The sequence below is a fragment of the Centroberyx affinis genome, unplaced genomic scaffold (assembly GCF_046629955.1).
Source record: "Centroberyx affinis isolate AG114_WGS23_722 - 3 ecotype Tasmania unplaced genomic scaffold, CSIRO-AGI_Caff_v1 ptg006935l_1, whole genome shotgun sequence".
Classification (NCBI taxonomy): domain Eukaryota; kingdom Metazoa; phylum Chordata; class Actinopteri; order Beryciformes; family Berycidae; genus Centroberyx; species Centroberyx affinis.
In genome coordinates, this window is record NW_027283513.1 from 30001 (window position 1) to 42048 (window position 12048).

Genomic DNA, 12048 nt, shown 5'->3' on the forward strand with positions numbered 1-12048 from the left:
CAAGATGAAGCTGGAGGACATCCAGTTCACCGACAGCAGCGGGAACACGTACCTGCTGATGGTACTGATACTGATACTAATACTGATACTGGTACTGATACTAATACTGATACTGGTACTAAATACTAACACAGTAATTATCTGTCTGACCTGTGGAGTGCCCCAGGGCTCGATCCTCGGTCCTCTACTGTTCTCTATATTTTCTTCCCCTGGACTGTATTATCCGCAGCTTTGGCAACATTTCATCTCACTGTTACGACACACATGATATTTGTCCGTTAAACCCGGAGGTCTTAACAGACTAGCCGCTCTCCACGAGTGACCAGCGTGAAAGATGAATGGCTCTCAACTTTCAGAGGCCGAATTTCCAGTCACAGCTGATTAGTCAGTGCCCTGGTCCTCTTGGAATTAATATACAGTTTGTCAGTTAAAAATTTAGGTGTCACCTTTGACCCCTGTTTTAAATTTGACATCCATGTCAAATCTGTGATCCAGTCCTGTTTCTTTCATTTAAGAAATATTGCCAAAATTAAATCTTCTGTGCCTTTCCAGGAGCTGGAAGTACTACTTCCTGCTGCATCTGATTCGCTCGACTGTTTTAAAAAACACTAAAAAACGAATCGTTTACTTTGGCTTTTAATCTTAGTTCTTCATTGCTGAGGCAGGTAAATGTTTGCTTGCACTGCTTTAAGCTTTGTCTCAATGAACAGCTCTGTTTGTTGATTCGCTGTCACCAGCTGTATTTCAGTCTGCCTCCTCACATTTTATTTGCTCTTTTTTTTTATTTATAATGTTTGTTTTTATCACGTAAAACACTTTTCTTGTCTGAAAAGTGTTATATAGGTAAAGTTTTACTTATTTATTAATTCTAATACTAATACTGATCAATAACTGCTGATGGTACTAAACCCTGAACCCTGATACTAATACTAACCGTGTTACTAATCAATACCTGCATCTGTGTGTGTGTGTGTGTGTGTGTGTGTGTGTGTGTGTGTAGGGGAAGGTGGAGGCGGAGCTTCAGCTGGTGACATTAGAGGAGGCGGAGTCTAACCCGGTGGGGCGGGCCCGCAAGGAACCAGAACCTCTGGACAAACCAGAGTATGACACACACACACACACACACACACACACACACACACACACTATCTAAATATATATCTACTCACTGGATATCTCCTCTCCTCTCCTCCTCTCCTCCTCTCCTCTCTCCTCTCCTCTCCTCTCCTCCTCTCCTCTCCTCTCCTCTCCTCTCCTCTCCTCTCCTCTCTCATCTCCTCTCTCCTCTCCTCTCCTCCTCTCCTCTCCTCCTCTCCTCCTCCAGTCGTCCTAAAACTACCTTCTCCTGGTTCGTCAACCCGATGAAGACCTTTGTGTTCTTCATCTGGAGGAAGTATAAGAAGTACATCATCGCTCTGGTCATCCTGGCCGTCCTCACGCTCTTCCTCGCCCTCATCCTCTACACGCTGCCGCAGCAGATCTCCGCCCTCATCATCAATGGATAAAGGGGGCGGGGCTACAGGGAGTCAACCCCTTTTTTTTTGGCATTTTCGCCCCCATTTGACAGTTCAAAGTAGAGAGAGAGACAGGAAAGATTGGGAGAGAGAGACAAAAGTCCTGGGTGAGATTCAAACAGTCCGCACCTTATGATGCATTCAAGTGCTGTTGGATTTTCAGTCCGAAGGAGTTTCTGACCATGAAGTGTCACACGAACACCTGATTCTGTCGGACGATTTAAGTCGGAGAAATCAGGATCGTAGCTGCAGCGGGAATTGGCCGAGTTGTGACATCATCGCTCTTTCCAACATGGCTGAACAGAGCGCGGAGTCGTATGTGAACAGAAGAAATTTCATACAATAAAGAAAATGAAGCACAAGTACAAATTTAAAAGACTTGGATATTCCTTGATAACTCCAGAGCTGCGGCGTTCAGGTTCCTGTGGTGTTCACATTCGATCCACTGAAACAGCTGAAGATCGCTCACTAGCTAGGTTACCGCTAGCTCCGTTGCTAACGTTAGCCTAGAAGGCCGCAGTGTGTGGCGACAGTTGAGGAAACGTTCTCCGGTTTTCCGACCATAAAGAACGTGAACGCAAACTACTCAGATGGTCGAGTCGTGACGTGTTCCCGACTCGTGACTCGAAGCGTGCGACCCGACCTCAGCCTGGTCACCGGAGAGCCGACCGCCTGGTCCGTTACCTGCAGCTCATCCCCGCTCTCTTTCCTGTCTCTCTCTACTGTGACTGTCTAATAAAGCAGAAAGCCAAAAAAAAACAAACATGTCCCACACGACATTACCCAGCATCCCTATGATACTAACAAGACACCACTTCCTGGTTAAGAAAGTTCCAGATACACAGCGGGGAACTTTCCATGCGAAGCTAGCAACAAGACTTCACTTAGCTTGCTAGTAAACCTGCTAGCTAATGTTGCACCATGGAGATTTAATAGCACTGTCACCAAAAAATGTTCCCTCATAAGTTACAGAAATGAGTCTCTCTCTAATTGTTGATTCTGTGGAGCTGCAGGATGATTTTCAACACAATCTGCTGCTTTGTGTAGTGGTGACATCATCACCTGGCACCAAAGATCAGCCAATAGCAGGCGGCCAGTTCAGTAGCATTATTTTTACCATTAGATGTGAAGCTTTACACAGATTTGACTTTGAGGTTTAGTTCCCCTTTAAAGAGCAGTCTGTAGTTTCAGTGCAGCGCCCCACTGCAGACTCTGTTTACTTCATTTATTAGAAACTTTTTTTTTAACCCCAAAAATGTTTTATCTGAGTTTTTGATCCGAGGACAGAGAGGCTGAACGGCTGTTTGTCTGTAAACTGAGTTTAGGTTCTGATCAGATAAAAAAAAACTCAAGCATCAGGTAAAAAAACTGTAGCATGAATATTTTTCTCAGTTGTCAACAATCAACATCAAGACAGAAAGATGAACTCTGAACAGTCAGCCTGTCTTTACTGTCTGTTGTGTGATCAAACCATGGAATATTGTAAATTAATCAATAACCTCTTCTGCCTTATATTTGGGTTTTTTGCCAAAATGTGCCTGAGTACTGAATCAGTTCAGATCCTGAGAGCGGTTCTGCTTCTGTTGTATGAACAATGAATTTCCAAAACTATATTTATACATGTTTCCTTCAGAAATCAAGACCTGAATCTGATTGTTCAGTATTTCTAAAGTGGCTAAAAAATTCCCTGCTGTTTTAAAAACTGTTGGTTTAATGTTTTGCTGTCAGTCATAAAATGATGGACAGGTTTTCATTTTGGAACCAAACTTCCTATTTTCTATTTAGATTTGCACTGACTCATCTGATATTTTGATTTGCACCAGTTTACTAATTATTATAATTTATAATTACTAAATGATCATTCTGAATGTTAATCTGCTGTTATTGAATAAATAAATGAATGTTAATATCAGAGCCAACACTGACTCTGTGTCTGTCTGTCTGTCTGCCTGTCTGTCTGTCTGTCTGTCTGTCTGTCTGTCTGCCTGCCTGTCTGTCTGTCTGTCTGCCTGCCTGTCTGTCTGTCTGTCTGTCTGTCTGTCTGCCTGCCTGCCTGCCTGCCTGTCTGCCTGCCTGTCTGTCTGTCTGTCTGTCTGTCTGTCTGTCTGTCTGCCTGCCTGCCTGCCTGTCTGTCTGTCTGTCTGTCTGTCTGTCTGTCTGTCTGCCTGCCTGCCTGCCTGCCTGTCTGTCTGTCTGTCTGTCTGTCTGTCTGTCTGCCTGTCTGTCTGTCTGTCTGTCTGTCTGTCTGCCTGCCTGCCTGCCTGTCTGTCTGCCTGCCTGTCTGTCTGTCTGTCTGTCTGTCTGTCTGTCTGCCTGCCTGCCTGTCTGTCTGTCTGTCTGCCTGTCTGTCTGTCTGCCTGCCTGTCTGTCTGTCTGTCTGCCTGCCTGTCTGCCTGTCACACTTCCTCCACTAATGAGACCAAATTTCATCCGTCAGTTTTTTATCATTATAATGTTGAGAAAAAGAAAGACAAAAAAATAAAAAAAAACTTTGAACAAAATTTGAAAAATCTAAAATTTATTTGGAAGCGAAGTCTAAAACGTCCCATCAGGCATCAGGACTGAAGCTCCTCTGACTGATAGTTTGTTGATCCATACTTTTAATAATTGATCACACTGACCAGATATGACTATCTAGTCAGTTCCTGTATTAATAATTTATTACTTTTATCAAATATTATTCAGTCAGTCGTCAGTCGGCAGGTTTGGTTTTACTCAGGTTCCAGCTGCGACGCGTTTCCATGGCAACAGCATCATCTGGCCGAGCGTCCCGGGTCGGACCGAGTCTGATGGTCCGTGCGCATGGGAAACGATGCTCGTCTCCATGGCAACGTGAACAAAATTCTATGGCAATCGTCTTGGATGTAATTAATGAGGTTCCCATGATGCACCTGGAGATGTTCTTTCATTTAAGTGGTCTGCTGGGGCAGCTGGCTACAACTGCCTAGAAATAGCCTAATATATAGCCTATAATATAGCCTATATATATATATATATATCTTAATAAACGGGTTTCTTATTACTGGAACTGGAAAAAACGGTAAAAATGTAATTTATTGTTTGGCTTCATTTTCAAATCAATAAAAAAAGATTTTGCATCGCTGAGTTTGTGCGTGTGAATATCCGGTATGTTTGCCAGCTGCAGTGTCTTTTCTGTCCAGTCTAACTCTATGTTCCCACTCCGTTCTATCAGCTCTTTTTCTACGGTTCCAGTCATTCATCAGTGCGCGGCCCCGATGGCTCCGCCGTGCCGTGAACGCGCAGCTCAGTTCCGCCTCTCCATGCGGTTTGAATAAAAAAGAAAAACAAGAGAAAAGCGGCAGTTAGTTTACCGGATCAAACAGTTAATGAAGCCGGTATTATTACCGCGAGTTTTCATTTTATTAGAAATCTATTCCCGGCCGGTAAAGTCCGGTTTCATCTCTGCGGTGATTTTTCTATTGTCAGCTGAATTCTACTGTGTGAAGAACGGGCGTTACTATGGGATTAGATGTGAATGAACCTGTCCGGCCGGTGGAATAATCAGTTTTTATATTTTATTATATTTTTAAAGATCTGGTTTCCTCTCTGGACTCAGTCTGTGTGGAATCTGCGCTTTCAGGATTTTCCTGCTGGATTTAATCACCTTTTGTGTGGAGAAAGGCGTTTTTCTGTTATTCTGGATTTCATGTGAATTCAGCTGTTTTACGCTGGATTCATTAGTGCAAATCTAGCCTAAGTCATTTTTTTTTTAATTACAGTTATTTTCTTGTCCAGGACTGTGGAAGAGTGCAAACAGAGCTAATTGGATTTGTGGATTTAATCACGCTTTTCAATTAAACTGTTTTACCGGTGGATTAATCCTCTAGCCTATTATTAATATTATTATTATTATCATTATTATTATTATTATTATTATTATGTGGATTATTATGTGGATTTAAACATCTTTTGTGTGGAATTTGACCATTTGACCCGGTCAGTCCCGGTCCGTCCCGGTCCGGAGCGCCATGCCGGAGCGCGTGTCGGTGGAGGAGTTCCTGTGGGAGGTGCAGCAGGACTGGAGCTCCCCCACCACCTCCTCCTTCACCTCCAGGATGAACTGCTGCAGGAACACAGTACAGCTGCTGGAGGAGGTGAAGTACTGCAGTACTGAAGTACTCAGTAGTAGCAGTAGCCTAGTAGTAGTACTAGCTACTAGTAGTAGTAGCAGCCTAGTAGCCTAGTAGTAGTTTCTCTTGCTCTCTGTCTCTTTTCCTGCAGTCTGATAAAACCTCCATTGATGTGTGAGGCTCTTTGTTCAGAGACAGAGAGAGAGAGAGAGAGAGAGACAGAGAGAGAGACAGAGAGAGAGAGAGAGAGACAGAGAGAGAGAGACAGAGAGAGAGAGAGAGAGAGAGAGAGAGAGAGAGAGAGCAGGTTCTGTTGGGTCAGTGAATCAAATTGCTATTCAACGTTAATGATGATGTCATCAGTTAGCGACAAAGCCTGGTGTATCTGGAGAGACAGGCAGGCAGAGGGGTTAGTGTGTGTGTGTGTGTGTGTGTGTGTGTGTGTGCTTTATTTTTTACACTGAAGTGCTCAGTAAAATGTATGGAAGTGGATTAGGGCCACATGTGAAAAATGTATCTGAGTTCTGACTTTATTCTCAGAATTCTGACTTTATTTAAATCTCAGACCTCAAATAAAATTTTCAAATTAAAAGTAAGTATAAAATAAGTTATTGTATTTATGAAATCAAGGCTAGTAAAACAAAAAATGAGCAGTAAAAGTGACTAGCAAAAACTGAATTAGTCACTAGTAACTTTTAGTATTAACAGAACTAGTATTAGACTGTAGACTGTAGACTGTTAGACTGTAGACTGTTAGACTGTAGACTGTAGACTGTAGACTGTTAGACTGTAGACTGTTAGACTGTAGACTGTAGACTGTAGACTGTTAGACTGTAGACTGTTAGACTGTAGACTGTAGACTGTAGACTGTTAGACTGTAGACTGTTAGACTGTAGACTGTTAGACTGTTAGACTGTTAGACTGTAGACTGTTAGACTGTTAGACTGTAGACTGTTAGACTGTTAGACTGTTAGACTGTAGACTGTAGACTGTTAGACTGTAGACTGTTAGACTGTAGACTGTAGACTGTTAGACTGTAGACTGTTAGACTGTTAGACTGTTAGACTGTAGACTGTTAGACTGTTAGACTGTTAGACTGTAGACTGTAGACTGTTAGACTGTAGACTGTAGACTGTAGACTGTTAGACTGTAGACTGTTAGACTGTAGACTGTAGACTGTAGACTGTTAGACTGTTAGACTGTAGACTGTTAGACTGTAGACTGTAGACTGTTAGACTGTTAGACTGTAGACTGTAGACTGTAGACTGTTAGACTGTAGACTGTAGACTGTTAGACTGTAGACTGTAGACTGTTAGACTGTAGACTGTTAGACTGTTAGACTGTTAGACTGTTAGACTGTAGACTGTTAGACTGTAGACTGTAGACTGTTAGACTGTTAGACTGTAGACTGTAGACTGTTAGACTGTAGACTGTTAGACTGTTAGACTGTAGACTGTTAGACTGTAGACTGTAGACTGTTAGACTGTAGACTGTTAGACTGTTAGAGTGTAGACTGTTAGACTGTTAGACTGTAGACTGTTAGACTGTTAGACTGTAGACTGTTAGACTGTTAGACTGTAGACTGTAGACTGTTAGACTGTAGACTGTAGACTGTTAGACTGTTAGACTGTAGACTGTTAGACTGTAGACTGTTAGACTGTAGACTGTAGACTGTTAGACTGTAGACTGTTAGACTGTTAGACTGTAGACTGTTAGACTGTAGACTGTAGACTGTTAGACTGTTAGACTGTAGACTGTAGACTGTTAGACTGTAGACTGTAGACTGTTAGACTGTTAGACTGTAGACTGTTAGACTGTAGACTGTTAGACTGTAGACTGTAGACTGTTAGACTGTAGACTGTAGACTGTTAGACTGTAGACTGTTAGACTGTAGACTGTAGACTGTTAGACTGTAGACTGTTAGACTGTAGACTGTTAGACTGTTAGACTGTAGACTGTAGACTGTTAGACTGTAGACTGTAGACTGTTAGACTGTAGACTGTTAGACTGTTAGACTGTAGACTGTAGACTGTTAGACTGTAGACTGTTAGACTGTAGACTGTAGACTGTTAGACTGTTAGACTGTAGACTGTAGACTGTTAGACTGTTAGACTGTAGACTGTTAGACTGTAGACTGTTAGACTGTTAGGCTGTAGACTGTAGACTGTTAGACTGTTAGACTGTTAGACTGTAGACTGTTAGACTGTAGACTGTTAGACTGTTAGACTGTAGACTGTAGACTGTAGACTGTAGACTGTTAGACTGTTCGACTGTAGACTGTTAGACTGTAGACTGTTAGACTGTAGACTGTAGACTGTTAGACTGTTAGACTGTAGACTGTTCGACTGTAGACTGTTAGACTGTAGACTGTTAGACTGTTAGACTGTTAGACTGTAGACTGTTAGACTGTTAGACTGTAGACTGTTAGACTGTAGACTGTTAGACTGTAGACTGTAGACTGTTAGACTGTAGACTGTTAGACTGTAGACTGTTCGACTGTTCGACTGTAGACTGTTAGACTGTAGACTGTTAGACTGTAGACTGTTAGACTGTAGACTGTTAGACTGTAGACTGTTAGACTGTTAGACTGTAGACTGTTAGACTGTAGACTGTTAGACTGTTAGACTGTAGACTGTAGACTGTAGACTGTTAGACTGTTAGACTGTAGACTGTAGACTGTTAGACTGTAGACTGTAGACTGTTAGACTGTAGACTGTTAGACTGTAGACTGTTAGACTGTTAGACTGTAGACTGTTAGACTGTAGACTGTTCGACTGTTCGACTGTAGACTGTTAGACTGTAGACTGTTAGACTGTAGACTGTTAGACTGTAGACTGTTAGACTGTAGACTGTAGACTGTTAGACTGTAGACTGTTAGACTGTAGACTGTAGACTGTAGACTGTTAGACTGTAGACTGTTAGAGTGTAGACTGTAGACTGTAGACTGTTAGACTGTAGACTGTTAGACTGTAGACTGTTAGACTGTAGACTGTTAGACTGTTAGACTGTAGACTGTAGACTGTAGACTGTTAGACTGTAGACTGTTAGACTGTAGACTGTTAGACTGTAGACTGTTAGACTGTAGACTGTAGACTGTTAGACTGTAGACTGTTAGACTGTTAGACTGTTAGACTGTTAGACTGTAGACTGTTAGACTGTAGACTGTAGACTGTTAGACTGTAGACTGTTAGACTGTTAGACTGTTAGACTGTTAGACTGTAGACTGTTAGACTGTAGACTGTAGACTGTTAGACTGTTAGACTGTAGACTGTAGACTGTTAGACTGTAGACTGTTAGACTGTTAGACTGTAGACTGTTAGACTGTAGACTGTAGACTGTTAGACTGTAGACTGTTAGACTGTTAGAGTGTAGACTGTTAGACTGTTAGACTGTAGACTGTTAGACTGTTAGACTGTAGACTGTTAGACTGTTAGACTGTAGACTGTAGACTGTTAGACTGTAGACTGTAGACTGTTAGACTGTTAGACTGTAGACTGTTAGACTGTAGACTGTTAGACTGTAGACTGTAGACTGTTAGACTGTAGACTGTAGACTGTTAGACTGTTAGACTGTAGACTGTTAGACTGTAGACTGTAGACTGTTAGACTGTAGACTGTAGACTGTTAGACTGTAGACTGTAGACTGTTAGACTGTTAGACTGTAGACTGTTAGACTGTAGACTGTTAGACTGTAGACTGTTAGACTGTTAGACTGTAGACTGTAGACTGTTAGACTGTAGACTGTTAGACTGTAGACTGTAGACTGTTAGACTGTAGACTGTTAGACTGTAGACTGTTAGACTGTTAGACTGTAGACTGTAGACTGTTAGACTGTAGACTGTAGACTGTTAGACTGTAGACTGTTAGACTGTTAGACTGTAGACTGTAGACTGTTAGACTGTAGACTGTTAGACTGTAGACTGTAGACTGTTAGACTGTTAGACTGTGGACTGTAGACTGTTAGACTGTAGACTGTTAGACTGTTAGACTGTAGACTGTTAGACTGTAGACTGTTAGACTGTTAGGCTGTAGACTGTAGACTGTTAGACTGTTAGACTGTTAGACTGTAGACTGTTAGACTGTAGACTGTTAGACTGTTAGACTGTAGACTGTAGACTGTAGACTGTAGACTGTAGACTGTTAGACTGTTCGACTGTAGACTGTTAGACTGTAGACTGTTAGACTGTAGACTGTAGACTGTTAGACTGTTAGACTGTAGACTGTTCGACTGTAGACTGTTAGACTGTAGACTGTTAGACTGTTAGACTGTTAGACTGTAGACTGTTAGACTGTTAGACTGTAGACTGTTAGACTGTAGACTGTTAGACTGTAGACTGTAGACTGTTAGACTGTAGACTGTTAGACTGTAGACTGTTCGACTGTTCGACTGTAGACTGTTAGACTGTAGACTGTTAGACTGTAGACTGTTAGACTGTAGACTGTTAGACTGTAGACTGTTAGACTGTTAGACTGTAGACTGTTAGACTGTTAGACTGTAGACTGTAGACTGTGACTGTTAGACTGTTAGACTGTAGACTGTAGACTGTTAGACTGTAGACTGTAGACTGTTAGACTGTAGACTGTTAGACTGTAGACTGTTAGACTGTTAGACTGTAGACTGTTAGACTGTAGACTGTTCGACTGTTCGACTGTAGACTGTTAGACTGTAGACTGTTAGACTGTAGACTGTTAGACTGTAGACTGTTAGACTGTAGACTGTAGACTGTTAGACTGTAGACTGTTAGACTGTAGACTGTAGACTGTAGACTGTTAGACTGTAGACTGTTAGAGTGTAGACTGTAGACTGTAGACTGTTAGACTGTAGACTGTTAGACTGTAGACTGTTAGACTGTAGACTGTTAGACTGTTAGACTGTAGACTGTAGACTGTAGACTGTTAGACTGTAGACTGTTAGACTGTAGACTGTTAGACTGTAGACTGTAGACTGTTAGACTGTAGACTGTTAGACTGTTAGACTGTTAGACTGTTAGACTGTAGACTGTTAGACTGTAGACTGTTAGACTGTAGACTGTAGACTGTTAGACTGTAGACTGTAGACTGTTAGACTGTAGACTGTTAGAGTGTAGACTGTAGACTGTTAGACTGTTAGACTGTAGACTGTAGACTGTAGACTGTTAGACTGTAGACTGTTAGACTGTAGACTGTTAGACTGTAGACTGTTAGACTGTAGACTGTAGACTGTTAGACTGTAGACTGTTAGACTGTTAGACTGTTAGACTGTTAGACTGTAGACTGTTAGACTGTAGACTGTTAGACTGTAGACTGTAGACTGTTAGACTGTAGACTGTAGACTGTTAGACTGTAGACTGTTAGACTGTAGACTGTAGACTGTAGACTGTAGACTGTTAAGGCCCATTTACACCTACAGCAACAGCTATAAAGATAACTACAAATTATAATGATACGCTGTCTTTCACACTACAACAATATCGTTTAACGATTTAAATCTTGTTAGTTCTAGTTATCTTTATAGTTATCGTTCTAGATGTGAATGGGCCTTTAGACTGTTAGACTGTAGACTGTAGACTGGTTCTTTAGTCTTAACTCAACCCTCTGTTGGCCTCCATGCCTAGTATATGCTGTCACCTGACTGGTTGGGGGTTGGGGGGGGTTGGGTTGTATGTATGGCTGCAGCTGATAATGTGGACAGACATGTTGCCATGGTGACGAGGGGTTTACCATGGAAACGACCTCAGGGGGAAGGGGGGTGGGGTGTTGTAATAGAGAGCTTCTTAAGAGAGTTTCCTGAAGATGCTCTCTGTGTGTGTGTGTGTGTGTGTGTGTGTGTGTGTGTGTGTGTGTGTGTGTGTGTGTCGGGGGGGGGGGATTTCCACCCGCAGGCAAAACGTCCCACGACCCCCCGACACACACACACACACACACACACACACACACACACACACACACACACACACACACACACACACAAAACATTTCTGCCTGAAGTGTAGCAGAGCAGAGGTCAGCTGGTCTCGAGACAAAATGAAAGCGGAATCAGGAATATTATCCTGAGCATGTGATGGTGTGTGAGTGCACGTGTTTGTGTATGTGTGTGTGTATGTCTCACTGAGTGCGTGAGATCACAATGAGATCACACACTTTGTCAGAGGACTGCCCCTAAACCGCTCAGCGAGTGCAGACAGAGAGCAGGAGAGTCTTTGGGATGCTGGCTGTGTGTGAGAGCGAGTGTGTGGAGGGACATGTTAGTGGGTTAGATGGTAGCATAGTGGGGTATTAGCATTGAGGACACTGACTATTAACAGCACTTGAAACCTACAAACTGTAAATAAGACAAGGTAGTAAGTAGTAGCTTGTGGATAAAGCAATTACACAGGTACAGTGTCGAGTTATTTTTTGTGTTTGTTCTTCAAGTCTACTGCAGCACCCAGCTCTTGACCATAGCTGGTTGGATGTGCACTCCTC

The 12048-nt window shown here is 42.3% G+C and overlaps 1 protein-coding gene across 1 annotated transcript in view; it reads left to right on the forward strand.

The window, feature by feature from the left end:
- Positions 1-1505, forward strand: part of fer1l4 (fer-1 like family member 4) — a gene marked incomplete at its 5' end in the record, with an annotated part of 29945 nt that extends 28440 nt beyond the window's left edge. The window contains 3 exons of the mRNA XM_071513274.1: positions 1-61; positions 1001-1101; positions 1325-1505. The exon at positions 1-61 is cut by the window's left edge and continues 238 nt beyond it. Coding sequence (XP_071369375.1) covers positions 1-61; positions 1001-1101; positions 1325-1505 — 343 coding nt within the window. The remainder of the gene's footprint in view (positions 62-1000; positions 1102-1324) is intronic.
- Positions 1506-12048: the final 10543 nt, after the last annotated feature.